The following is a 27818-nucleotide window of genomic DNA, read 5'->3' as shown; positions in this document are numbered from 1 at the left end:
TCAATAACAACTCTCTCTCTTCTCACATTTTCACGATTCCAAATCCAAACGAGGGTTTCTTAATCAAGTAAGTATCTCTCTTCTGTTAACAAATCCTACTAGCTAGGATTCATATTATAAAACCCTAGTTCTTCTTTATTGTTTTCTTCTCCAAAATTGGCAAATAAAATTGAAATACTCAAAATGGAAGTTCTTAAAGGATTTCTAGGTTTTCTCTGGAAATTTCTCATCTTTTTTCCTATTTTTATTCTTCTCTTATTTCTTGGAATCACTAAAGGTATTCAATTTCATTTTTTTAGGTTTTTTCTTTATCCTCAATTGCCCTAGATTTTTATGTTTCTTTTTGTTAACTTTGATCTGTGATTGTATGTGTAGCTGTTCTTACTGGTCCGATCGTATTTTTCGTGATCGTGTTGGGGAACTCTGCTGTTATTTTAGGGTTATGGCCGTTACATGTGATTTGGACTTACTATACTATACTCAAGTATGAATACTCATCACCCATTTCATATGTTAATTCTATCTCTTGTTTTAGTTTCATTAGCTAGATGAATGAGAAAACTAGGGTAAAAAGAAATGTGGGTCGTTTTATTTGATTGCAGGACGAAGAAATTTGGTATAATTTTGAAAGGACTTTTGTGTCTCAACCTACCCATCCCATTATTCCTATGGCCTCTGGTTGGATTCATAGGAAGTTTTCTTGTTGGTTTAGTCTATGGATTATTTTGGCCTCTGATGTCAACTTTCGAGACGATGGACGAAGAGGTTCGAAACAAGTTAGTCAGGCGCTTCACGGTATATACATATATATATATATGCATTTTCTTCTACTCTTCCTTCTTGTTGATTTTAAACAATCTTGTTTGTTATTCTCCATTTTGAAGAAAAACTTCAAATTTGTCTTAATGGAAAGATGGTTTAATGTTTACGATATAACGTTTGCAGAATGGTACTTGGAGCTCCGTTTTGGGTGGATGCACAATTGTACGTGACCTTGCAGATGTTTGCTTCCATTCTTATTTCTCCGTGATGGATGGCATGCTTGAGTTGAAAACTGATAAGCCTACTGAGATAAAGTATTTCCATGCTTATTTTTGTGATAGTTTTACTTTTATTACTCGTGATTCTTAAATCTAATAACGAGTTCATCTTCTTGTAGGATATCTCAGGTACCAGGGTGCGCATTAGCAGGCATATTAGGGGCTTTGATCGATGTGCCTATTATTACTGGAATAGTGATCATCAAATCTCCGATTTTGCTATTCAAAGGATGGAACCAGCTTGTAAAAGATCTTATAGGAAGATCAGGTCCCTTTCTTGAAACTCTTTGTGTCCCTTTTGCTGGGATCTCGATATTATTGTGGCCAATTGCAGTTGCTTTAGCTGCTTTAGTCGGAATCAGTTCAAGCATTTTTCTCGGGTTTTATGCCGCTGCTGTTGCATATCAGGTATAATTTTCAATCATTTGATCATCTCTTTAGTAGATTCTAGTGAGTTTACTTCCAAACTTTATGCTTTAAGAACTTTGCTATCATTAGGGTAGTAACCGTACGTTTATTTTTGTGTTTTCCTCGTTCTGCTAGGAGAACTCGACAAGGAGAGGATTGCTCTATATTATCGCCGTCTTGTCGTTGTTTGATGAGTACACAAATGATTTGCTAGACCTCCACGGCGGTTCCTGCTTTCCTAGGTAACTTTTATATTCTGCGAAGGTCCCATTTTGGACTTCCCCCAAAAAATGTTTAAGATCTTATCATAACATTTGTTAATACGATCTTCCAGGCCTAGATACCGGGAAGGAGTTGATTCCGATTTGCTCTTGGTGCCGGTCAAACAACCAGAGCAACCTGAATTTGTTCAGCCAAAACAACATCCAGTAAGAACACCTTCCATGAAAATGCAAGCACTGAAGGCCGTGGCAGTAAGTAAAATAGAACCAAAATTGATATCAAAATGAATTGGTATGAGTAGAAACTAACGGTCTGATTGAATATCAGATATGGGATAATCTCTTCAAAGCTTGCGAGTATACTGGTAAAGAGCTTGTTAATGCTGGAGCCATAAGTTTAGAAGACCTGGAGCAATGGCAATACTCGAAAAACGAAATAATTAACATCGGAATTCCTTCATGTATGTTTCTTCAATGCTTCTTCCGCTCTATCAGGAGTGGTTCCACTGGCTTTCTCATGCGTACGTATAATAGCAAGTTACTAAATTTTATATTATTTTCGGATCTCGCATCTCACTACATCTCTTCTTGACTTCTTTTTCTTCATTGATAATTTCCTATGAATGAACGAGTTGAATGTACTATCTCTAACGTCCACTTTTTTCATGCCAATTCAGGTGACAACGTTGAATTGACACTTGAGAATAGGCCAGAGGGTAGAGTATTTGACTTTCTTTACGAACCGATGTCTATCATGAAGGACCAAATAAAGCTTCTCGATTTACAAGAAACAGAGGAGCTCTATCTCTACAAATATTCTCTCTACTGTGGTGTTTCACAGAGAGTTGAAACCTGTAAGAATGGTGGATTTCCTCCGGACTATGGCATTCGAAAAAGCTCAAATAGAAGGCATAAGCAGAAGGTAATCTAATTGATGTCTACAACATTTCATTCGTTCAAGCTTATTCAAACTTGAATTTTTACCCTAACTTTGCTAAAGCTAAACAAGTAATTTTATGCCCATGACTTCTTTCATGCTCTGGGACTGATCATGCTTTGTGCTGGTCAGGTTGCAAGGGTTTTGCTTGACACTATCAAGACTTCCTACCTTTCGACGCCGATTTCATGAAGTTGTAAAAGCTTTAGTTCAAGAAGCAAACAGGAAAAGAAACCCAACGGAATCGGAAACCAGTATAGAGCCATAAACAATACTATTGGAATTGGAAACCAGTACCGAGCCATAAACATTACTACATATAAAGTCATTCACATACTAAAAGTTCTCACATTCATCTATATGTCTAAGATTAAGCTTGAAAAGAGTAGGAAATATCACATTAAGACCTTCTAATCCAATCATTCATTAAAGAACTTTTACGCATGAATGACGCTAACCTTCATGATTGCAATACTTTTCCTAATCTCAATCAACTCGAAGATACAGACATCGCCTTCTACCACGCCAATTTCTTGTTTGCATGTTGACCACCCTTTCGATAATTGAACTGCAAAAGCTCTTTCATGGTATCCCACTTGCCATGTTTTCTTGTTGGGTCCTTGGAGTGTGACCTTCTCTATGCCCTTGTTCTTTAGATATGTCTTTGCAAATTTGGCAGGAACGTGCTACACATCACAAGAAAAAGTTTTTGCATTTTAGAAACCAATTACATTAAAAAAAATGTTAAATTACATATTAAGTTTAAGAAAGAAAAAAGTGAGGTTTTAGATTGAAAATCGTCACCAGATATCCGCAACAATACGCTTCTCGCATATATAAAACAAAGTAAGGATGATTAGACTTGAATTTCTTAGCTTCTGCCTTCGCCTTTTTGTTTCCTTCACTTCTGGACGCATGCGAGTAAACTGGCCTACTTGATTTCTTCGTGTTCCCTTCATCTTCTTCTTCATCTTCTTCTTCTTCTTCTTCTTCTTCTTCTTCTTCTTCTTCTTTAATGGTGGGCTCTTGTGTTTCTGCATTGATATCAAGTTGTTAAAGACTAAGGAAACAGAAAATTTCATTTCATAGCCAAGGGCCATAGTTGTTAAGAATGTGACTGGGCCCAAAAATTAGTGGCCTACTGTCTTATAGGAATTTACAGTTCTGCTGGGTGGTTCTATTGGGCCTCAAGTAGAAATGTTTGTACACTAGACATCAAGGGCTGAAGTTTATGCCCATGTCCATGGCCAGGCATAGGCATTGCCCTAAAAAAGTGAAGAAAATATATAGGGAGTTCACCTTCATGATCAACTTTTTGTTTTCCATGAACATCTAATCTTGTACTTGTGCCAATATGATCCTCCTCCATAGTGGTTTTAAACTTCTTCCCTTGATCTGTGTTTATCTTGAATTGTTAAGATCATCAAGACTATGCATTTTGAAGATAGAGGGAGTGAGTGAGAGAGAGTGAGAGAGAGAGAGAAAACTTACATGTTTTCTTATGGGTATTTGAGTTGTTTTCAGGCAATGGCAACTCTAATCTTCCGGCATGAATACCGTATAACCCAACTTCAAACATAGAGGTATCCACATAGTAGAACACTAAAAGATCAGCAAATCTCAACGAGTGAGCTATAACAAATTCTGACCAACCACCACCTTGGAAAAACAGATCTTTGTTTTTCATCATTAGTTTTACGTTCCAAGATCTCCCTGATGGATTTCTAAAAGTTACTTTGGAAGGGAAGCTATCTTTGAAGTTCTCCTTAACAAAAACAGTTGGTATCCTCTGCACAAGAAATAAAATGTTTAGTAAGTAATTTAATTATGAGAGAAATAGAGAGAGAGAGAGAGAGAGATAGATAGGTAGATAGAGAGAGAGAGGGCTACAAGTTGATTCATGAAATCACCACACATGATCTTGAAAAAGGAAGGTACTTGATTGAGTATCATAGTCATCTTTCCACCAAAACCTCTAACTTGAAAAAACTCAAAGAAACTGTGGAGAGAGAGAGAGAGAGAGAAAGAGATGAAGAAAGCATAGAGAGAGAAGGTGGTGTGGGGGAGTGAGGAAGAAACTCTGAAGAGAGAGAAAGAGATGAAGAGAAGGTGGTGTGGAGGGAGTGAGGAATTGTAGTCAGTGACATCTCTCATGGGTGTTCTCAAATGTTTGCTTTAAAAGTCACAACTTAGTACTGTTCATTTGACCAAATTGCTAATGTATAGGATTATTCTTTCATTATTAAAATAAATTATATTGACAATGTGGTAGATAAAATTAATTACCAATTTGAGTTATACATCAGATGATGAAGTAATGGTACTAGTACTTGACTATGTTATTTTGTCATTGTCATCATGATATGTTATCAGAGTATATTGATGAATATATGATACAAATATCCCTTTTCATCAAAGAGGAAAAAAGAAAAATTGACCAACCAAAAGCATGGTTCATTTAATTCCATGTTGGTTGGCCTCAATTTTTTGAACAATTTAACAAATTTTATCCCTACATTTGTTCAAATTTTGTTTGCACATCCAAAATTGAAATCATCAATAGGAGATAGACTTTTTCTTATGACATAATTTAGATGAATTTGCAACAACACAAAACCCAGTGTTGATGAATAAATGAAACTATAGACTTTTTGGACCAAAGAGAGAAAATGAATCAAATAAAAAGGGGGAAGTGATGAGGTGGAATAAAATTCATGGATCAATGTTCTATACGCGTCCCACTGTTTTGCTTTAGGTTCGTCTTCTATAAGTGTACTAGCTTTTTTTAGGCACTCTGAGTACTCCTTGATTTCTTTTTCACCTTCTCTTCTTCCATTTCTATTTTGTTTTCTTCCAAAATCTTCACCAAAACTCTTAGATTTCTTTGTGTTTTTAGATGGTATCAGTTGTACTTCGTTCATTGGAGAATGAGACTGAAGAAAGATTTGAAAAGTCTCAATTTCTTAATTTTTCTTTATATGATTTATGTTTAATCTAGCGTTTGAAAAGTTTTTAAAGTGGTAAATCTTTGAAAAGTATTTGTCATCACTTTTGGATTGATTTTGAGAGGTTTTAGAACAATTTTAATTGATTTTCTCATGTCTGAATGGTCTCAGTTTCGTACCAATGCGAGAGATCTCAGACTACACAGTCAGAGAACCTAAGCCAAATCTTGGATTATAGCCGTTCCAATAGTATATCTACTCTCCCAAACTAGACAATCCGAGAGAAGTGCTCTCATAGAGTCATCGTTCTTGGAATAATCTTGTACATACCTTGTGCATACATAACTTTAAATCTTTCACTCATGAAGATAACTTCAAATCTCAATGCAAAAAACACTAACTCCAAATCTTTCTTTCATGGTTTTCTTTATGGGGATTTGAAAATATTTGTGTGTTAGACTGTGACAATGGGGGATGATCAATGGTGGAACAATAGTTATAATGGTGATGGGAGACTGTGGTGGTGAAGATGCCTACTAGGATAACTAGTCGAGGCACCTCTAATCTCACCCGGTCACTTTACCCTATTACTATTTTCTTTTTTGTTGTAACACCTTATCTATACCATCATTATACATACCTTTTTTTACTAGTCACGTCTGTGAACTTGGAAAATAGTGATTTGTTTGTAACTATTTTTGTGTGGGGATGGTAAAATAATCTCGTGGGCTTCTAAAATTTCCCTCTTTCATTTTATTTAGTGACATTTTGCAATTTGGGGGAAAGATAGAGCAAGGGTTTAGGAATCAGGACTTTAGGGTTTAAGCTATCTCATCCCCCAGTAGCTAGAGAAGCCTGAAATGGAGTTACAATCCGTTTGTAGTTGCCGTTACTTCAACAACCCATCTCGATTTTCCACTCTTAATCTCCCTTCTTACCCAATCGTAAGTCTCTCTCTCTTCAATCCCTCTCTAGAAATTCAATTGTTGTTGTTATGTTTTTAAATATTCTCTTTCTACTTTGGTCAAACAGAAGAAGATGATATCATCAGGAACCAGTAGTATCAGATGGAAGAGAAATGAGGGAGTTCAATTAGAGAGAAAAAGACCTAATTTTGGAATAAAAGCCAGTTCTCAGAAAACCAATTCATTTGATAAACCAGAACCATTTGCTGGTAAATCAGGTTCTATTTCATTTTATGGATTAACCCATCAAGTGATTGAAGAAGGGAAATTGGTTTCTTCTCCTTTTAAAGATGAAAATTCAACTTCTCTCATTTGGGTTTTAGCTCCTATTGCTCTTATTTCATCTTTGATTCTTCCACAGTTTTTTCTTAGTGGTGCCATTGATTCTATCATCAAGGATGATATCCTTTCAGGTAAATTATGTCTCTTTATACATGTCTAATCAATAGTTAAAGATAATCTAATCCATTATAATTTTTGCTTCATGCTTGTATAATACCTTAATTTCCAAATAAAATCTTCGATAACTTAATGCAAACATATTAGGATTTGGGCATGATGGCAATGCCATTCTCAAAATTGGGTCTGCCCAAAGTTGAACTCGGAGTCCTTTTCTTCGCGTAAGTACGAGCATTAGTGCACCGAATACCGAATGTTGGTTGTGAGACACTCTCTTCCTTTTTGACGTTTAGTAGGTAATGTTGGCTCACGTTAAAATTGTTTTCAAGTGTCACATATCCCCTATGCAACATTGAATAATGGACACTGATACGAGTATTGGTATGATGGTATTTGACAGCAGTATGAGATATCGGATATCGCGAGCGACAAAGGCCAAAAAGGGGATACATATATACGCGGTTTATTCTGTCATTTGTTTCATATGCTAGTAAAAACGATATGCACGTACAAATATCACGTTATACTCATTAAGATGAATGTAAGTAGTCGATAAGAGTAGGCGAGTATTTGATGTATCATAAGAAATAAAGAATGAATGACATATCCCAATTTTATAAAGATAACGACCACCATGCTCCAATGGAGTAATTTGCAAATTTACTCAGCCATTGTATATACTTACAAAGTATCGACGACAAAGTTTCTCTGCTTGTGGATGGTCTGGTTTAATCGACCTAGTAGTTTGAAGCAGTTTGGTACTTGTGCTAGATCCGTAATAGAAGTGAGTCTTGTATACGAAAATATTTAGATGTCATTATCCATAAGTTTTAGTATGATTTTTCTAACTAATTCACGATGTTGTCGTAAATTTGTAATGTGCATCGGACTGCTTTTAGCTTATTGATGTTTGATTGCATGAGTATTCAGAATCTGATTCTCTAAAGTAACTTGATACGTATCAATTTTCATGCCAATTGCAGAAATCGCGATATCGTTTTTGTCCGAGATCATGTTTTATTTTGGTCTAGCTACATTCCTCCGTGTAACAGATCAAGTGCAGAAACCATATCTGCAATTTAGTGCAAAACGATGGGGTCTCGTTACGGGTCTCAAAGGATACTTAACATCTGCCTTCTTCACTATGGGCGTGAAAGTCTCCGCCCCTCTTCTAGCTGTATTTATAACATGGCCAGTGCTCGGCTTGCCAGCTCTCGTTGCAGTACTTCCATTTCTAATCGGATGTGCTGCTCAATTCGCATTCGAAGTGAAGCTAGACAAGCGTGGATCATCTTCTTGGCCTCTGATTCCTATCATTTTTGAGGTACAGATTAAAGAATCCTTTCCCACAATGGTGGTTCTTTTTCAAATTTAGGTTTGAAATCTGACTTGGTATCTGAATGGACTCGAGTTAGATTTCAAAATGTTTTTTTTTTTTATTTGACTCGTCTAAATGCCCGGCCCAGAGTGATTTTTCGGTCCATTTGAGTCAGACACTAAAAAAGAAGATTCCATTGTCTCGAATAACCTGAAACAGCTATTGAGTTTCTGACAAATACCAGTCAGGTTTCCGTCATGTTAGATTGAGACGAGCAAACTCAGGCAAATAAGATTCAGATAAGTCGAGGTTCATTGACTTATTAGAGTTATTAATTTTTCAGGTTTACCGACTTTACCAATTGAGCAAAGCTGCAAATTTTGTCGAAAGATTGATGTTCTCGATGAGAGGAGCTGATGTATCTCCTCAACTAATGGAGAAAAGCGGAGCGTTGGTTTCGATGTTGGTGTGTTTTCAAATCCTTGGTTTGGTCTGCCTCTGGTCATTGGCTACGTTTCTTCTTCGGCTCTTCCCATCTAGACCTGTCTCTGAAAAATATTGAAATTTTGTAAGTTTTACTGTACATTTACCTTGCGTAGCACACAGTAGATTTTCGTGTTACCCATCTAACCGTTGAATTGGCACCAATTTTATTTTTTTATTTTTTTGCTTCATCAATTTCCTCATCATCATTCAAAAATCATTGTCCATAACAAAAATATCACCGAATTATATCTGTAAGTGGCCAACTAAAAGATAGTCCCTAGTATTAAAATGAAAAAGAAAATGTTTTGTGGTAGATTTGAAAGTTCAATTTAAAAAGACAAAATAACAATTAAAATTATTGAGAGTTGCAAAAAACTTTTGAAAATATGTAGTCAGAGAGAGAAAATACATTTCTAATGACTATGAAGAATCGGGCAACTTTTCAACAAAAAAAAATGAAGAATCGGGCAACCGTGATTACAAACTGTACTTAAATATCACGTTGGATAGAAGTCTTTTTTTTTTTTTTTATGAAAGGAGGTTGGATAGAATTTAAAACAATAAAATCTCAATAAAAATATAAGAAAAATAAATAAATAACTCTAAAAAAATTTACCTGCTACTCAAAACTTATAAGATTGAGTGTGTTATTGGGGTGATCTCAATATAAAGAGATATGTATCCTTGAATTTTGTAGTGTTCTTGATTTGGGTGTGTGAGTACCAATCTCAAAGATTTAAAGCCTTTTGTTGATCCATGTTTTAACCTAGCATGATAACCTCCTTTTTGCAAATTGATGAAATGTACCCTTTTATTAACTCACTAATTTGTAATTCCTGAAAAGAATGACTTAAGACAGAGAAGAAATAATTTGATGAATTGGTCATGTTAAGTAAGGCCACAATAGAATTAATTAATTAGTTTATTATTATTATTATTATTATTATATTATCCACCTTAGTTTACTTTAATCAAAATGTGATCTCTCCCCTAAACAACCCAATACAATAATAACAACGTGGACGAACGTGGCTGTATATAAATATATATGAACGGTGGATGGGTTGAGAAGTCATATTCTTGTTGTAACTCACGTAACGTTCACATTTATATTTATTATGTATTTTTCGTCTGGTCCATAATTTATTTTAGACATTTAAACAATATATTTCTTTATCTTTTCAATAGATTAATTAGAAAGTTAATTTTTCACTTTACAATAGTTTGCTTTTTTGACTCTTTTTGTTTTATTTTGTTCTTTTTGTTTCTTTCTCTTGCTTCTTTACAATCTTAAATGGAAATGGAAAATTTTCTTCCAATCAACATATTGTTGTTTAATCTTCTTTGAATGATCTTAGGCATTACATATGTAATTTCATTTTGTTCTTAATTATATTTTAAAGTAATTTAATTCAAATTTTTGAAAAGAAAGAATTTCACAATTTCAAATGGAAATATAAAGAGAACGGAAAAACGACACTTACTTTTTAGTGTACAAAATTTATATTTGATCAACATTCTAAAGGTGAATATAAACATATTCGCGATCTTGTTTCTTGTTTGATTTCTAAGGGGATTGACTATCTACAATCACGTTTTTTTTTTCAAAAAAGTTTTACATTTTATTTGATAAAAATTTAGTTACAATCTTATATAAATGAATAATCAAGCTACGTAATTAGTGTAACACTAAATACTTTAAAAAAATGTAAATGTAAATGTAATGCAAGAAAACAACAACCTTATCTTAAAGAGGAGACTGTAAGAAAAAATTAATTTACTCAAGGTTCACCAAGAAATTTAATTACAAAAGCACACACTGATATATATCATTTCACGTATGAAGAATGAGATTATAGCGAGGTCGGTACATTGGAGAAGTGACTTTCTCTTTAACAACTAGATGATGGGTTTCCAAAACAAACAAAAAATGGTGGACTTCTTGCAAAGAGATAAAAAAACGAAAAAAGAATAAAAATTAAAAAGTAGAGTAGATTTGATTTTGGAGTAATTTTAAGGAGAGGTCTTTAGAGCCTGCAAAATCACGTGCCCCACATGCCCTATACTAGCCTCGCCCTGAAAGGCGGGTAAAATGGCCTCACAGAGCAAAATTGATGATGCCACCTTGGGGCTTGGGCCAAGCATCATTTTTATATATTTTGTAGTACTTTTTTTGATATATAGAAGCAAGACTATCTATAGAGTAAGTAAGGCCAAAATAATCTCATCAAAAAAAAAAAAAGCCCAAAATAATTTCATCAAAAAGAAAATAAATAGGATTAACCTTCTTTTTTTATTATTATTATTAATATCCCCTTAAGTTTGCTTTCAATGGTGGTTGGATTCAGAAGTCATAGGTTTCCAGCAATTGAAACTTGAGCCCACTGGTATGGGGGGGGAAGCAAGACACTATCTATATATAGTAAGCCAGGTTCTTCTCCTTAAGCTCATTGTGGGTGCAATTCAAGATGGAGTTTCACTTTCTAGATCTCATGAAACAATTTCAACCAATTTCTATGTTTGCTCTTCTATTAGTTTCAATTTTCCTCTACAAACTCTATAATTATCGAAACCCAAACACCAAAAATGATAAGAGAAAAGCACCACAAGCATCTGGAGGAAGACCAATAATGGGTCATCTTCATTTGTTCAATGGAACTGAGTTAGCTCACAGAACACTCAGTTCTATGGCTGATAAATATGGTCCAGTTTTCAGCATTCAATACGGTTCGCATAAAACACTCGTGGTGAGTGGCTCGGAGATTATTAAAGAATGTTTCACTACAAGTGACAGATTCATTTCGAATCGGTCAGGTAGTTTAGGACTAAAACTCATGTTTTATGGTGTTGAGGCGGTTGGGTATGCGCCTTATGGACCGTATTGGAGAGAACTCCGTAAAATTTCAACTATTAAACTTCTTTCGAATCATCGTTTAGAAACTTTGAAACATTTGAGAAATTGTGAAGTTGAATCTTGGTTTAAACAACTCATGAATTATTGTGTACAAAATAGAAAAGGGGATTCTGATTTTGCTCTGGTGAGGATGGATGACTGGTTTGGGGATTTAACACTTAATGTTATAGCAAGAACGGTTACCGGAAAAAAGAATTTTGTGGGAGCAGCAGCTAGAGGTGACGTCGGAGCTCAAAGATATAAGTCAGTCATAAATGAAGCAATGAGGTTGATGACAGTGTTTGCATTTTCAGATGTGATTCCATTTCTTAGCTGGTTAGATAATTTGAGAGGATTAGTTGGAGATATGAAACGATGTCAGTCTGAAATCGACTCAGTAGTTGGGAATTGGATTGATGAACATCGATCGAAAAGGAAGAATGTCAAGGAAGGAATAGGAAGTGAAGTTGATGATGATATTGAACAGGATTTCATTGATGATTGTTTGGATATTATGGAACATTCTTCTACGCCTTTTGATGATCCTGAAACTGTCACCAAATCTACTTGCTTGGTATGTTCTTTTCTCTTTTAAGTTTATCTTACTCTCAAAAAACCATATTTCCAACTAGTAGATATGACCTAGGCATTATATATCTCGTTGTTCATTCTCACGCGCCCCTCACTTAGGAGTTTTTTTTTTCAAGTGACGTGGAGCATGTGTGGTTTGTAAACCAATCATGGTATTACTGTTCCGATACAATGTTAAATTTAGTTAAACTTGCAACATGTTGCGACAGTTCTGCAATAATTTTGCGACACTTTGCAAGACCTTGCGACAATTTTACGACACCTTGCAACAATTTTCAATAATTTTACAACACCTTGCAACAACTTTCCAAAAAATATTAAGTTTTAACTAAAAAAATAATAAAAAAAAGTTTGGATTTTAAATTAAAAGGAACGTAACTTGTCTTTTTAACTTAAAAAAAAAGTTTAAAAGGGATTTTCGACCAATTTTCTATTTAACTTTGTAAGTTTAATGATCTCTTTGGTTTTTGCCTTTCTATACTCTAATATTGCTATGTCACCTGACAGAGGTGGCATAGTAATAAAACCGACTCCACCTACAAGTGAAAGTAGAAGGGAAGTTTTATATAGGACCTCTACAATTTTGTTAAAAGACCTCCCCACCAACCAATAATAGTAACAAAAATGAGGGCCCTGTAAAATCTATCAAACATTCAAAAGTCACGTGCTCATGTGGGTGTGGTGGAAGAACTACGTAAAATTAAATATAAAATGAGGTCCAAATCTAAGCACTCTTACCAATAATAAAAATAAAGTGGAAGTGGGCTGGCATTTTGATTTTAAAATGTAATTTTTTTTCTTCTAATTCAACTGCACATAAAATAAAAATAATTAATGATTCATCTACTCTAGAGGTCCCAAATTCCATCTAATGACATTATCTATAATTTATTGAATTTAGGTTTTAAGAATATAAATAATACTAGTCTATAGGACAGTTTATATGATTTTTATGAGTCTAATTAAAATAGTCAACTATAGACATATTGCATCTCTGAATCTATTAAAGCCATAAATGAAATGTAATAACGTTAGGAGAAAGATAATTTGTTTCAACAAAAAAAAAAAAGAGAGAAAGATCATTTGATTAAAAGAAAAAAACAATTTCATTAGTAAATGGTGGAGGTGAACAAATTTCTAATTGGCTATGTCTTTTACGTAATATGGTAAGATCCAAATGTTGGTCTCTGACTTCACATATAGGGGTGAAGTAAAATAACTAATTAATAGTTTAGGAGTATACGAAGTTAATATGTAATTGTTGTAGAAATGTATTTTCATTTCATTTTCCCCATACATGTCCAACTATCTTTAATATATAAAAGAGTTAATTCCTATATGGCCTCCTACTTTGTGACCAGCTTCCTTTATGACCCCTTTTATTTTCGTAAATTCAAATATGACCCCCTATTTTCAAGTAAATGTCATTACTACCCTTCTTAATTCTAAATTTAAAACATTTAAAAAAAGTTATTTCCACCTCACCCCTCTCTCTCTCTCTCTCCACCTCATCTCTCTCTACAACTCACCCCTCTCTCTCTCTCTCCAATTCGCCTCTATCTCTCTCCAACTCACCTCTCTCTCTCTCTCCAACCCACCTCTCTCTTCTCTGGCAAGGTCGCCGGCCGAAAATTTTTCCGACCGGCAACCTTGCCGGAGAAGAGAGAGGTGAGTTGGAGAGAGAGAGAGAGGGGTGAGTTGTAAAGAGAGAGATGAGGTGGAGAGAGAGAGAGGGGTGAGGTGGAAATAATTTTTTTAATGTTTTAAATTTAGAATTAAGAAGGGTAGTAATGGCATTTACTTGAAAATAGGGGGCCATATTTGAATTTACGAAAAAAAAGGAGTTATAAAGGAAGCTGGTCACAAAGTAGGGGGTTATAAAGGAAGCTGGTCACAAAGTAGGGGGCCATATAGGAATTAACTCTATATAAAAACATTTTCACATAATGTGCTCAAAAACAAATAAATTTAGATCTTTAAACACTCGAAATTAAGTTTTAAAAGGAGAGTTCTTGCAATTTTCTGTTCATCTAAATGAGGCCAGTAAGTTTTTAAGTATTCAATTCAAAATCGATTGACAAAATAAATCACAGATAAAAGAAATATTTCTTTCGAAAAGATATTCTTATTTGTTTAAGGTTTTTAATCTTCGAAAATTTCCATAAACAAGACAATTTAATTGTTAAAAATTTATTGAACTTTTTACGGTGAGTATATGTTGTCTTCTATATATCTCATATTTTTCTAAGTTTTTTTGATGAGGCAAAATAGTATATTACTCATTAAAACACAACCATACAAGTTTGCAACCAACAATACAATCGAACAACACTTGCAAGTTGCAACATCTAATTAATAATTTTATAGTATCTATTTTTTTAAAGTATACATTACCGTTTATCTATATCAAACTTAAAAGATAGGTTTACCGTAGGGGTAAGAATCAGTTCGGACGGGCGGGAAACGAACACTAAGTCAACCGGTCCGGGCGGAACGGGCATAAGTCTTAAGTGTCCATTCAGACATCTGGACAAAACGGGCGGGCATTTCGGATTTTTTTCTAACAAAGTGCCCGTCCGTGACCGTTTTGATAGTCGGGCAAATCGGGTATCGGTCGGTCGGACACCGGTTACTAATGAACAAATAAAAAAAAATTTATCCGAAATTAAAAATGTTTAGTAACTAAATACAACTTTCTAAACTCCCACTTTACAATTCCAAAAAGTATATGAATACAAAATTAAAAGATAATCATTGAAATTTCTCATGGATTACGATCGGTTGTATTCTTCTTTACATGGATTACGATCGGTGCATTGTGAGTTCTACGGTGTATTGTGGGTTCAAGGGCTACTGATGAGATATTGAGATTTTGGTGGAGAGAGAGACTAGAGAAGTAGAGAGGTGAAGATAAGATTAAGAAAAGTGAGTTCTATGGTTATATATTTTTACTCTTGAAAACTAACGGTTGTAGCTAATCCTACAAATCTAAAGGCTTAAAATCAATCATATAGGCGGGCGGGTATAACGGGTAGGATAAACGAACGGGTATGGACGGATTCGGTCGGACGGACAATATAAGTGGGCGGATTCGGTCGGACCACCGGGTAAAGACCTATGCCCGCGTCCGTCCGCTTAAGCTCTTTCGGTCCGGCGGGTACGGACCGATTCAGGCAACGAACGGTCACAGACCCTTCGGACTCGGGCGGATTCCGGGTTTTCGGACCAAAATCCCACCCCTAGTTTACCGTCGAGACTCGAGAAGTACTGGCCTATCAAATAGGACAAAGGATGAAACAGTAATTTCACAGATTAAAAAAACCATTTTACCCCTCGTCGTTTTGATAATGTCAAGAAGATGTACCTCTTCACATTTAAAATTGATGAGTGTGTTTAAAATTTATTTACTTATTTGGTTCTTTACAATTTCTTGGTTCTGAAACATAAATACTGTTTAAGTTCTAAATCTCTTTAATTATCGATTACGTTTGATTACCTATTTGATGGTTTGGATAAAAATTATTGTTAGCTTGTGTTCTTGATCGACTATGTAACTTTTTTGTCCTCCTTTGAATGATGGGTTTTTGTTTGCAAGTGTAGGATATGATAATGGGTGCAAGTGACGGCCCAGCGGCAGCCCTAACATGGGTCCTATCCTTGGTTTTGAACCATCCCCAAGTGTTGAAGAGAGCCAAGGAAGAATTAGACAACCAAGTTGGAAAAGAAAGACAAGTAGAAGACTCTGATATGCCTAACCTTCCTTTCATCCAAGCCATTATCAAAGAAACAATGAGATTGTACCCTGCCAGCCCACTCATGGAACGACGAACAACGGATGATTGTAAGATAGGTGGGTTCCACGTACCGGCCGGCACTCATCTATTGGTCAACGTTTGGGAGACGCAGAGAGACAAGGAAGTATGGAAAGAGGAACCATTAGAGTTTAGACCAGAGAGATTCTTGTCAAACACCACAGAAGTTGATCTCAAAGGACAGCATTATGAGTTGATACCGTTCGGAGCAGGTAGAAGGATATGCCCTGGTGTTTCTTACTCACTGCAATTGATGCATTTGGTGCTGGCTCGTCTCCTTCATGGCTTTGAGATAAGGACACCAACGGGTGTGAAGGTCGATATGACAGAAAGTCCAGGATTTATTAGTCACAAACTTACGCCACTTGAAGTTCTTATTAGACCACGATACCCTAACACATAAGCTTCATGGGGTTGTTGTAAAATCGGGTTGCCTTTTGCTTGATTTCGTTCTTCACTTCTCATTCCTCGGTACCTTTTTATGTACCGCGTACCAGTATTTTGTTTTTCTTCCCAAAATCTAAGATGTTTTTGTCTCATCCACTCTTCTTGGAGGTGACAATTTACCTTCTCGAATAATACTCGCAATTTATGGTGCAAATAAAGTAAAAGCAGTATTCTTGGTTGCTAAATACTCATTCTCCTGTGGGACTATTCTCATACGCCCCCTCACGTATGGGGTTCTTTGAGCAACATGTGTATTTCTTTCGGGTGACGTGGAGCACATGTGATTTTTAAGCCTATCACATGTGGACTTAGTTTTGATACCATGTTAAGTTTGTGGTCATCCAACTCAAAACCAATTGGCAAGAAGTGGATAAGACTTATACCTTATATTCTTGGTTGCTAGATACCCATTCTCTCATGTGAGACTATTCTCATAGTATGTACGCTTTTTTTAGGCAATTTATGTAGTAGTAAAACGACATATGATTCTATGGTTTTTAAGGATCTAAGTACCAAAGTTATGGTTTTATTTATATGTGTGTATTCAGTCAAGTTGTATTCTCATAGTGTATCGACTCCATGTACATAATGGCTTGTTGGGCCATTGCAAAAATTAAGCAGAACAATGCTAGAAGAGGCTACAAGTCAAAACCCTACTCTAAACCTACACAAAATCAGCCGTCTCTCTTTTCGAGTCAGTGTTTTGATGGGTTGGGCATTTTCACTTTCGTTGGACGATTGATCCTATTTAGATCCGTAGAAAGTATACTTTTGTCGCTTCTTATATCGCTTTTCAAAAGAAATTGTTTCCTTCCACTCACTAAGCCTAAATGATGGGTCTGGGCTTCGGTCAACAAATCACAGTTAAGTAATACATGTGTCGCTAGAGCCTGCGGCCCATGACAAACCTACTCTTTCTTTATAGAGCCTGCGGCCCATGATTTAAGGCTGATTAATGTAACCGATTAAACTCACGAAATTAATATATTTTAATTGGTAATTTAAATGTCGCCGGGAATGAAATAATTGTAACTGGTAATTTAGTGTCTGGAACCCACGACACTCGTCTCAATGCCATTATTTCTCCCTCCCCAGACATCTCTCAAGGTCCAAGAATCAAGTGTTTAATAATTGATTCTAAATCAATCCCCATAATTCATCTCTACCAATCAGGTACTAACTATGAAAGATTACTTCTTTTATTACATTCGGTTCTTGATTTATTATTGTCTAATCATGTATTTCGATTAATTGCAGGAGAATAAACTACCCATTTGATGAATTAGGGGTTCAATCTTGAGATTCTGGGTTGATTGATTTGAGATCAGAAAAGATGAAGATGGTAAATTAGAAGATGAAGAAACAGAGGAAACCTTCATTAAAGGAGAGAAGAAAGGAGAGAAGAAAGGAGGGAGAGAAGAAAGGAGAGAGAGATTTATTTTTATGTTGAAGGTCGCCGGCCGGAAAATGTGTGGTGGAGAGACATGTGTGGTGGAGAGGGAAGTGAGGTGGAGAGAGATATTTACTAATTAAGTTTATTTTGAAAATATATTAATGGGAAGGGTAGTTGTGGCATTTACATGAAAATAGGGGGCCAAATTTGATTTTACAGAAAACAGGGGGCCATAAAGGAAGCTGGTCACAAAGTAGGGGGCCAAATAAGAATTAACTCAAACAATTATTTCTCTGTTGGTGTAGGCCGTGAGTATCCGACAGAACCACGTTATATTATCGTGTCGTTATTTCAATGTCTATCGCCGATTATTACATATTCGTGAATTTAAGAGTTTGACAAGTTAGATTGAGACTAGCAAACTCAAGCCAACAACATTCAAAGGGTCAATTCTGACCTTGATTAATTACCTGTAAATTAGAAAGTAATGAGAATCAGAGTTGGTATCAATTTTATTTCTTATTCAAAGGAAACTAGCGTTCAAGCGGAGCATTAATGAAATAAATCAACTACTTAAACACTTCATTCATCTTCGAGATGCGCATATGATCTCTCTCCACAAATTATTCAAATTTAGGTAAAAAACTTCATTTTTTCTTGAAGAGGATTTGAGAAAGCATCCATTCTTCACCTTCGTTGTATCCGAACATCTCAACCCCAAACATGCAGAAAATTCTCCAAAAATTAGTTAACCTTACTACTTCTTCCTCTGTCTTTGTTACAGATTTCAGTATTTCTTTCACTTCATCAATTTTTGCATCAATATTTTTTAACCATTCTTCACTGCAAAATGTCACCAATAGAAAAAGGTTAGGGGCTGAAATACATTCAAGCTTATTTTTGGACTCTTTATTGATCAAGTCTTTATTTCTCAAATACTATTTTAATTGCCCCAAATCCGCGACTTTTTTAAATCAAATTCTCAACAAGACTCTATTACAAAGAAGCATTTATAATGACAAGTTTGACAACAATCGTATTAAACAGTCCAGTTTGGGTGTCTATGATGTGAATCGGGTCAGTATGAAAGTTGTTAATATGCGTTGTTGGAATTTTTTCATGAGGAAGATAACATTCTCAAAGTTTAATAAAGAGGAGTATAAGCATAGGAACATTACTGTGTGCGAGAAAAATGTTTTTCACTCAAAGTCGAATGGTCAACGACTGATAAATCATCCTGCATATAAACAGATTAAGATACTAAACAAATTAATAATCTTCATTAATAATTTACTATATTGGTTATATTCAGAAGTGATAAGAGTCTGGGCTCACTTGGAAGTATAAAAGTGATGAAGCAGAGGGCATGGTTAGGGTTCCACCAGGGAAGATGTATTCACCTATCCAGTCTTCTTCATCAACAGGCTATGTATAGAATTCAATTATTAATCAAAAATTCAAATCTTTTAAACTTTTTTTAAAGTCAAAATGCAATTAATTAGATGTCAAAAATGAAAAGAAAAATGATTAATTAATTACCACAAGGGGGTAAGCCAAGGTTTTGTGACAGACATGTTGAATGAAAAGAAACCCATCATCTTTCAACCATTTTGATATCCTCCCAAGAAGCAGTCCATAGTTCTTCAAGTGCTGTGAAAAGAATTAAAACTTCAAACTAATTGAAAGATCAGTACGAATTGTTAATTTGTGGTTATTTAACTCAAAACTAATTGAAAATGATTGGAGATGATCTAGGCATTATATTCTTAGTTGGTGAATCGTTATTCTCCCACGTGGGACTACTCTCTCACGAACATAATAATCTTTTCAAATAACTTTATTTATGTACGGCTATATGTACCTCAATCAATCCAATAGCTAATATACGATCGAACCTTTCTTCCATTTCGTGAGTTGTGGCATCTCCTAGCACAATCTTAACGTTTGTCAACTCTTGTTCCCTGTGAAAATATCATAAAATAAGAACAATATACATTTCTATATCTATACGAAGGTGTTATGTGCACAAAGATTTTCACAAAATTCTTGACTTTCTGACTCACTTTCACTAGCAGACAAAGATTTTCCAGAAACACCACTTACTTGCATTTGCTTTCGATGAAGTCTTTATGCCATAGAGAAGCAGTAGTTCCAGTGACTTTGCAATTAGGATACTTATTGGCGACGTATAAAGTAAGAGAACCCAAACCACAACCAAGATCAAGTACACTTTGACCATCTTTTATTTGTGCCTTCTCTGTATATAATTCCATCATTGCAATCTCCCCCTCATCCAAGGTCGTTTCATCGTGCTTGTAGTAACAAGAACTATATACACATTATTTATGCCTTTAGAGTTATTAGTAATACGAAAAACCACCCGTTTGAGAGACAGAGTGAGAGAGAGAAAAAAAAAAATCGTAGTTGGGGAGTAAAAAAGGAGAAATTTAAAAAAGAAGTATTAAAAGTCGTCCGCAATGATAATTTTTCGAACGCCCATTAACTTTCGAAAAATGTCCTTTGTTTTCTAGATGGGGTGGCCATATGAAAATACACTTATACCTTCCTTTAAAAGTTCGGTACATAAATTTTGATGGATCCTATCGAGAATCACAGGCCTCATGTGCATCTTTAGTTCGTAACTCGAGTGGAGTAACGTTGGCTTCTCGAGCAATTGTGATTGAACCAATTTCTCCGATGAGAAGTGAAATCGCCGGCTTCGAATTAGGTTTAACCCTAGCTGAGGAGATGAATCTCTCCTCTTTTATAATAAAGGGAGAGGCTAGGATTTTGATCGACTTAATTGTGGCCGTGGATCCTGAGGTACCTTGGAGAATATCAGCCAAGATCAGCGGTATACGAGCGAGAATCAACGACAGGCCGTTGGATGTAAGATACTGCCCTAGAGTTCATAATAAGGACGCGCATTTATTGGCAGCATCAGTTATACCCAACCAAAATTAATGTTCCTAGTTTAGCCCTTCTGATGGTAAATTAGTTTCAATTTCGCCCCTTTTTTAACTTTGTTGTAATTTTGGGGTCTGAATATTATAACCTATTATTTATTATATTTGACTTTCAAAAAAAAAAAAAAAATTCGGTACATACATATCTAGGTCTAGGAGTAAGAAAGAGACAAGAGTTGACTTTTAATTTTTTATTTCCAAATTTACCCCTAATGTCTTTCTGTAATTTTTCGGAGCTGATACTATGCTCTATGCCTGGCCTGGCCAGATTTACTTTCTCTCTCCTCTATCCTCTGACCCTCCATATGAAGTTCAATTCTCTGTCACTCTCTCTAACTTAATTCATCTTTATTAACAACATTACTGTGAAAAAAAAAAGGACGAAATTGAAGCAGGTGTGGGGGGTCAAACGGGCGAATTGGCCAAATATATACTAACTTGAAAGTAGCTGGCCCTAAATTTTACCTTTCTTTGAGGGAGCTCCCAAGCTGGATTTTGTTGAAGGAAAATGGTGCTTCATACACCTTTATATTGAAACTTTCCACCTCATCTGCTGCTATTTTCATTCCCCTCAGAGCTGAAACACACAAATATCAAAAATATAAGTAGAAAGAATGAGATTACTATTAGTATTAACTATATTATAGTATACATACAGTGAACAAAGTGAAGAAGTTGAGCAAGTTGTTGTTCATGGTTGGATTTGTAACCCCATTTGAGTCTCTTTTCTAAATCATTTCTAATTAGTTCTCTTATCTCTTCAGCTCCAACTAACCCTAGTTCCATTTCATCTATAAGTTCCTTCTTATTATTCCATTTCTTTACTACCAAATCTGCCGCCATTATCTTAATTAATCACCTCAAGTTAATGTACTACTCAACACAAATATATATTGAGAAGATTGTAGTTTGTTAGAGATGATGAGAAGGAAAGGTAGCTCTCCTTTTGTATTTAAAGAGATATTTTACTACTATTACTACTACCCTTTAGGGGTTTACCAATCTACATATATATTTTTATTTTATTTTGATGGAGTGAATGGATCTCTCGGGTCGGGCCAAAAAACTTCATTCGTTGTCTGTGTGGGACTGTTCTCAACCTTACAAACATTTATTGATATACACGTGTGTCTCTAACACAAGTACTTTTTTTTTCTCTCTCTCTCTCCATGTAGTGTTTCCACAATTATCAAAAATTCTATTCGTCCTTCAATTTTGGTCCTTCTTTCAGCCTTCCACTGTTGCGGCGACATATCACTGGAGTATATTTTCTCACCATTCTATCTAATTGTTCCACACTCAAGTGATATATCGCCACATCAGCGGAAGTCCGGGGGAGAGACCAAAATAGAGGGATGAATATGCATATATCAATTAATTATGAAATTCACTTAAGTATAGTAAATTAGTAATAGTACATACATGCTTATTCAAATATTGTGTACGTGTGTATGTTAGCTTTCTTGGTCTAATATTAACATTGACACCATTTTCATGAGTTTGAAAACATAATCTTATATTTTATACTTATTTGAATTTTGGAGAGAAACTTACTACCTAATATGATTAGGTATCAATTTATATATTCATTAGACATGTGAATAATTGAAAGGACTCTATGAAAATAATTTTAAACTAATCTTCTTTGTAAAACGATCTTTTGGTAATCTCACAATAACTATTGTTTACATCAATTTTCTTATAGAAATGAATTTAATTTGCTACCTGTCCTTTTCATAAGTTGAAATCGAGTGTTTGGAGTAGTTAAAAATGACACGAAGCACTTTTTTTTGTCTAATTTTAACCGACAATAACAGATTCAAGAAATAAGAGTATGTTATTCTCTCTCTCTCTCCAAGCTAACTAACTTTCTCTTTGAAATATTGGTGAACCTTGTGTAACTAAAGATTGGGCTGATGTAATTAACCAACTAGTGATTTATCTTTTTCTTTTTTGCATAGAAAAACAATTTTGAATGATCATTGAAGTATTACCAAAATCGTCAAAAAATGTAACGCCATTACTAGATCCAATTAAACCAAAGGGCAGCGAAACTCAATACTCAACCAAACGTAATCGACCGCTTATTGGGTGAATTGTTCGTTGTTCAGCTTGGCTCAGTCAGAAAGATGACGAATTCAAATTAGTTCAGTATGGCTTGGCTCCAACTTGCGTTGTTAAAAACCATCCAAACCCAGTGATATATGTATATGAGTATTCATCCAGGGATCATTTTGGGAAGGTGCTCGTTTTTTTATGGCTATTACAGTAAGTTGGTCATTTTTAGGGGGGCAAGAATAAACAAAGTTAACCAAAAAAAGAATTTTGTTTTCAGTCTCTATTGCCTATAATTTCTCCATCATCTATCCTTTCTGCCGATGAAGATCTTCTGATGTCTTTGCTTAAATGAAAATGAACCACTGATTAAGAAAGAGATAAACCAAACTATTTTATTAGAGAGAAATAGTCGGCTCTTAGAAATAAACCAAACTAATTTATGATAAGACATCGTTTCTCTCTCAAACACAATCCACTAAAACTCTTGTCTCTGTCGAACACAATCCCCCAATTCGCCTCTTTTACTATGTATCTACTTTCTCGTTGGTTTTAAAAGAAAAAAAAAACATGAAAATGATATATGACCCTCACTGGACACTTGTACATTTTTATTTACTTAAGTGGTGAATGAGAGAATGAAAATTTTAGTCATTTCCACGTTGTGAAAACACCGAAATACTCCTTGTTTTGTTATGGACGTTGTACAAAAGAGAATACGAGAGAATCCTTGTATCAGTCTTTCCCGAAAAAAAAAAGAGAGTTTTGAGTGCGGCGACACCTGACAAGATAAAATGGAAGATTTTCTATAGCGCTCAGAAATCACACATGTGAAAGAGAAGTGGATTTTCACGCTCAAACAGTTGGTAGCTCAAGTGGTTCCAAGGTTCAAATCCCAGACAAGGTGGAATATTTGGTTATTTGATTTGAGATTATTAGGGTGTAAATAATGTAGTCGGGCTTTAGGCCATTGTCTTGTTGGGCTATAGGCCCGGTCTTGTTTCAGTTTGAATGGGCAGTTATTGACCGTATCACATCTTTGATGTATCAATGTCAAATGTAACGACACACGTAGTCGACTTCCAAAAAAAAAAAAAAAAAAAGAGATTGAGAAGATGACCGTATCTATAAAAGAGGTGCCTATAGAGAGCTTAATCGGCCGAATGTTGTAACACGTGGCCAACTCATAGTCGAAGTTTGTTTTGACAGGTGTCTTGTTCAATTACGAAAACGACGTCAAAGTAAAGGAAGAAGAAGAAGAAGTGGTGGATTAGCTAGCGTCGTTTTCTTTGGGGTTGTCAATCTCTCTCTCTCTCTCTAATAATTCTCCAAAATACTCCTCATCAATTCTCCACCTCCGTCTGTGTATACTGTATACAGATCTCTCACTCTTACTTAGAAGAATCAAATCAAAAAATGGTGAGGCCGGCAAATTACTTGGCGATGAAAACCGATCAGGCGATCGTCGTCGAATCGATTCATTCTGATATGAATGAGCTTCGAATTGCTGCTAAAAAGCTCCTCAACGATGCTATCAAACTTGGAGGCCACGGTTTTGTCACCACTTTCCTTCAATGGTTCGCTTCTTTCTCTGCTATGTAAGATCCCAACTAACATCCTCTCTCTCTCTCTCTCTAGATCTTTCCTTCAATTATATCTAACTTCGATCAAGGGAGTTAACTGATGATGGATGACCTTACTGATCTCCTGATTTTACGCTAATCTAGTAGATATATATTATATGTCCAATTACTTGAGACAACCAGATCTTCTGAATAAGAAATCCTTAACAGTCATGTATAGAACAAGAACTGACCTAATTTGTTTAGGATTTCAAAAAGATGGAGTAAATAAATTGACCTAATTTGGGGTTTCACAATGTAAAATTGATGCTCAATAAATTGACCTATTTGTTCCCTCCCATTTTTCATACCCATTCTTATTACTCTATGAAGGAATTGTGAAGAGTTTTATTCAATCACCTGAGAGGGCTAAATGGTTTCCGAGTTGGTTGTGCCATTCAACTAGCTTGGGAGTTTACCATGACCTGTACACATAGATTGGGTTAAACAAGAAGAACAAATGGAGAGACTGGTTTAAAGTAGTTATCCTCGGCCATTGATCTAACTTTCGAAGTTTTGATGAATGGTCTATTTATTCGGCGACAATTTAATGACACTTTCTTTAATCGACTAATATGAGTGGTCCTCTGATTCTCAGCTTAGTAAGTCAGAATCATCAAAAACACGAATCACAACAATCCACATAGGAGCCAAGAACTGGTAGTCCAGTTGGTCAGTGCATAAGCAATGCAGAGGTCCCAGGTTCGATCCCATGGAAGTGCAAATCCAGGAATATTGAACTTGTGTATAAATAGTGTAGTTTCTGTAGGCTTTAGGCCATTTCATTCGTCGACTATAGGCCAGTTAATTTCGTTAGGCTTTAGGCCAGTAGTAATTCGGCAGTTATCGTGCTCATCATATCATATTGATGTATTATTGCCTTTGTAATGACTATGTTGTCAATATTCAAAAAAAAAAAAAAACCCACATAGGATTCTGCCTAGAGTCTAGTTGGTTTTCTTGTTCCCTAGCATTTTTCTTACCTATTCTTATTACTCTACGAAGGAATTGTTGAGAGTTTTATTCAATCACCTAAGAGAGCTAAATGGTTTCCGAGTTGGTCGTGCCATTCAACTAGGTTAGTTGGGACACGATGACCCGTACACATAGATTGGGTTAAACAAGAAGAAAAAACGGGGAGCCTGGTTTAAAGTAGTTATCCTCATTCATCAATCTAACTTTCGAAGTTTTGATGAATAGTCTATTTATTCGGTAACTATTTAATGACACTTTCTTTAATCGCTTTGAGAACCTAAACTTATTTCTGCAAATGCTTGCTGCAGATATTTGTTGATCTTGGACCGAACAAACTGGAGGACAAATATGCTCACTTCACTTTTAGTGCCATATATCTTCTTTAGTTTTCCTTCAGTATTATTCAGCTTGCTAAGGTGATTTACTCTTAGTCGCTTCGTATTGTTTCCCTTCTTCGTTTTGCTCATTTTATATTAGTCACTAAGTTTATTAACTCGCCGAGCAGAGGAGAAGTTGGAAAATGGATTGCTTTTGTTGCAGTTGTATTGCGACTCTTTTTCCCAAAGCACTTCCCAGGTACGTAATTTAGCTTTTCTTCAAAATATCACACTCTCTAGGTTTTAATACTGATTACATGTATGCTGCCAAAGTTGTTGAAGTGAAACCCGTGTTTCGTGTAATCTAGGTAATGTTTATAGGTGTAGTCTTAGTTATTAGGTCCTTTTTCTTTACTTACTATAACTTTACCACCCATGAATCAAACCCCACCTTGACGCTTTAGACAACGATACACGTAACCATGGCTACCAAACAGGCTTCATTATTCCGCTTCGTTCTATCTATACTGTAATAGCTATTTAGGTGTTACTTTTCATCATTCCACTTCCGTTTACTTATCGACTAAAGTTTACCTAATAATATCAACGGCAACTGTGTGCAGACTGGTTGGAAATGCCAGGATCATTGATTCTTCTGCTGGTGGTGGCTCCTAGTTTTATTGCTCACACAGTAAGAGACGGCATAGCTGGTGTTATCATATGTCTTGTCATTGGATGCTACTTACTGCAAGAGCACATCCGGGCATCGGGCGGATTCAGAAACTCCTTCACCAAAAGCAATGGTATCTCCAATTCAATCGGTATCCTTGCTTTGATGGTTTACCCCGTGTGGTCCTTGGTACATTTCCTTTGATATCCTCTCGGCTCTCGTTTAATAGTAATCGATTGTTTGGTTGTGTATTTGTTAAGACCTTCAAATAAATTGTTGTGTGGTTGATTGATTTGCTTGCTTTGCTTGCTTTGCTATGAAACTGTACTCGGATTTCCAATTGAACAAGTGGCTAATGTCTGAACTTTTGAACTATATGAGTAAATGCATATATGAATTGGTCTTGTTGTTAAAGAGCGGGCTGGGTTTAGAAGAGGGCATCTTAAATGGTGAACAGGTTATATTGAAAATCTTAGTACTTTGTTATTTCAGCCCAATGATATATACTATACATAAGGGGATGCTTCTTAGACATTCTAAGCAATCGATGGAAGCAGAAAAAAAAAAAACAGATGTTATAGCCGTATATTTTTTACTATTGGATTGTTAAAAGACGGCTGAAACCGTTTAAGAAGAGTCCTAAGAAAATGAAAAGAATTTATAAATAGACCCAATAAGGTTGAGTAGAACAAATCATTGTTACAATATATGAGTAAAACAAATAATTATTACATAGATATATGCCTACTATATCACTTATATCAGTCTGGCCCATTAGCTCAGTTGGTTAGAGCGTCGTGCTAATAACGCGAAGGTCGCAGGTTCGAAACCTGCATGGGCCAAAAGAAAATTTAATATTTTGTGTGATCAAAATCAATCATATGCTAGTTTTCCGTTTGTATCCCTCAAGTATGATCATATTCTCCACCTTTTTGGACCTAGAAAAGAATTTCTTTTATATAATTATATGTATAGCGAGTTTCACGTTACTGCGTCGAAGGTATTAGAAGCCTAGATCTAAAAAGGTAAAAAGTAGAACTTCAAAAAAAAAGGAAGAAGCACATAAAGAATGAAGACTGTTGAATAGGCCACATATCCAAATTTCCTCTTATTATGAAGTCAAGTACATTATTCATCTTTTAGAGATTCTGAATTATTTGGACAAATCCATTGGTTATAAATGATGACACTCACTGATGAGTCATGCCTATGGGCAAAAGAATTTCCAAATTGTTGCTTTTAGAAATTCTTTGATGATCTTGTTCGATTCGAGTATCATAGTCTTTGATAATCACATTTAAGTTCTTCCCAGCCGAAGAGATTAATTGATAAACATTATTCAGTAATCAAATTATACT

General features: G+C 35.3%; 5 protein-coding genes, 1 non-coding gene and 1 pseudogene across 7 annotated transcripts; 5 read left to right on the top strand and 2 right to left on the bottom strand.

Moving 5' to 3' along the window:
* The first annotated feature begins 183 nt into the window (after positions 1-183).
* Positions 184-3080, top strand: LOC147570374 (putative membrane protein At3g27390; annotated as a pseudogene). Its single transcript, XR_015231414.1, has 10 exons — positions 184-277; positions 376-484; positions 603-795; positions 946-1076; positions 1160-1448; positions 1584-1690; positions 1783-1921; positions 1998-2190; positions 2347-2591; positions 2739-3080. The product of XR_015231414.1 is annotated as a putative membrane protein At3g27390 (transcript).
* LOC147570373 (B3 domain-containing protein REM9-like) lies at positions 3044-4565 on the bottom strand. Its single transcript, XM_086664398.1, has 4 exons — positions 4545-4565; positions 4098-4395; positions 3814-4001; positions 3044-3292 (listed from the first exon to the last, which is right to left on the bottom strand). The coding sequence occupies exons 1-4, from the start codon at positions 4563-4565 to the stop codon at positions 3044-3046; spliced, it is 756 nt and encodes a 251-aa protein (XP_086520524.1).
* Positions 4566-5775: 1210 nt separating this feature from the next.
* Positions 5776-8907, top strand: LOC147570372 (tRNA-processing ribonuclease BN). The gene is made up of 4 exons (XM_086656951.1): positions 5776-6495; positions 6584-6929; positions 7899-8239; positions 8577-8907. Exons 1-4 carry the CDS (start codon positions 6412-6414, stop codon positions 8793-8795), a joined length of 990 nt encoding a protein of 329 aa, XP_086513077.1. The 5' UTR covers positions 5776-6411; the 3' UTR covers positions 8796-8907.
* A 2160-nt stretch (positions 8908-11067) lies between these two features.
* On the top strand, positions 11068-16647 carry LOC147570371 (methyltetrahydroprotoberberine 14-monooxygenase-like). The gene is made up of 2 exons (XM_086656950.1): positions 11068-12186; positions 15804-16647. Exons 1-2 carry the CDS (start codon positions 11188-11190, stop codon positions 16416-16418), a joined length of 1614 nt encoding a protein of 537 aa, XP_086513076.1. The 5' UTR covers positions 11068-11187; the 3' UTR covers positions 16419-16647.
* A 1708-nt stretch (positions 16648-18355) lies between these two features.
* Positions 18356-21807, bottom strand: LOC147570370 ((S)-coclaurine N-methyltransferase-like). Its single transcript, XM_086672720.1, has 8 exons — positions 21478-21807; positions 21287-21398; positions 19959-20183; positions 19717-19816; positions 19395-19505; positions 19191-19280; positions 19034-19092; positions 18356-18698 (listed from the first exon to the last, which is right to left on the bottom strand). Exons 1-8 carry the CDS (start codon positions 21662-21664, stop codon positions 18503-18505), a joined length of 1080 nt encoding a protein of 359 aa, XP_086528846.1. The 5' UTR covers positions 21665-21807; the 3' UTR covers positions 18356-18502.
* Positions 21808-24033: 2226 nt separating this feature from the next.
* LOC147570369 (cold-regulated 413 plasma membrane protein 2-like) lies at positions 24034-26874 on the top strand. The gene is made up of 4 exons (XM_086656949.1): positions 24034-24474; positions 25782-25889; positions 25979-26049; positions 26414-26874. Exons 1-4 carry the CDS (start codon positions 24293-24295, stop codon positions 26662-26664), a joined length of 612 nt encoding a protein of 203 aa, XP_086513075.1. The 5' UTR covers positions 24034-24292; the 3' UTR covers positions 26665-26874.
* Positions 26875-27228: 354 nt separating this feature from the next.
* Positions 27229-27302, top strand: TRNAI-AAU (transfer RNA isoleucine (anticodon AAU)). The gene has a single exon. It is a non-coding gene; the product is annotated as a tRNA-Ile (tRNA).
* The last annotated feature ends 516 nt before the right edge of the window (positions 27303-27818 follow it).

This window comes from Eschscholzia californica, unplaced genomic scaffold, assembly GCF_041429995.1.
Source record: "Eschscholzia californica isolate CP2 unplaced genomic scaffold, dmEscCali1.0.p SCAF_1, whole genome shotgun sequence".
Lineage (NCBI taxonomy): Eukaryota > Viridiplantae > Streptophyta > Magnoliopsida > Ranunculales > Papaveraceae > Eschscholzia > Eschscholzia californica.
The sequence above is the reverse complement of the archived record's forward strand: the minus strand, read 5'-3'. Positions and strand labels throughout refer to the sequence as shown.

Coding starts and splice junctions, on each gene's coding strand:
- LOC147570373 (XM_086664398.1), bottom strand. CDS start 4,565: ATGACTATGATACTCAATCAA. Junction 4,396..4,544: donor TGACTATGATACTCAATCAA/GTACCTTCCTTT, acceptor TTTCTTGTGCAG/AGGATACCAACTGTTTTTGT. Junction 3,293..3,813: donor TTCAGCCCTTGATGTCTAGT/GTACAAACATTT, acceptor TGTGATGTGTAG/CACGTTCCTGCCAAATTTGC.
- LOC147570372 (XM_086656951.1), top strand. CDS start 6,412: ATGGAGTTACAATCCGTTTGTAGTTGCCGTTACTTCAACAACCCATCT. Junction 6,496..6,583: donor ATCTCCCTTCTTACCCAATC/GTAAGTCTCTCT, acceptor TTGGTCAAACAG/AAGAAGATGATATCATCAGG. Junction 6,930..7,898: donor CAAGGATGATATCCTTTCAG/GTAAATTATGTC, acceptor TGCCAATTGCAG/AAATCGCGATATCGTTTTTG.
- LOC147570371 (XM_086656950.1), top strand. CDS start 11,188: ATGGAGTTTCACTTTCTAGATCTCATGAAACAATTTCAACCAATTTCT. Junction 12,187..15,803: donor TCACCAAATCTACTTGCTTG/GTATGTTCTTTT, acceptor TTGCAAGTGTAG/GATATGATAATGGGTGCAAG.
- LOC147570370 (XM_086672720.1), bottom strand. CDS start 21,664: ATGGCGGCAGATTTGGTAGTAAAGAAATGGAATAATAAGAAGGAACTT. Junction 21,399..21,477: donor ACTTCTTCACTTTGTTCACT/GTATGTATACTA, acceptor TGTGTGTTTCAG/CTCTGAGGGGAATGAAAATA. Junction 19,281..19,394: donor CCTTGGCTTACCCCCTTGTG/GTAATTAATTAA, acceptor TTCTATACATAG/CCTGTTGATGAAGAAGACTG.
- LOC147570369 (XM_086656949.1), top strand. CDS start 24,293: ATGGTGAGGCCGGCAAATTACTTGGCGATGAAAACCGATCAGGCGATC. Junction 24,475..25,781: donor TTCGCTTCTTTCTCTGCTAT/GTAAGATCCCAA, acceptor TGCTTGCTGCAG/ATATTTGTTGATCTTGGACC. Junction 26,050..26,413: donor TTTCCCAAAGCACTTCCCAG/GTACGTAATTTA, acceptor AACTGTGTGCAG/ACTGGTTGGAAATGCCAGGA.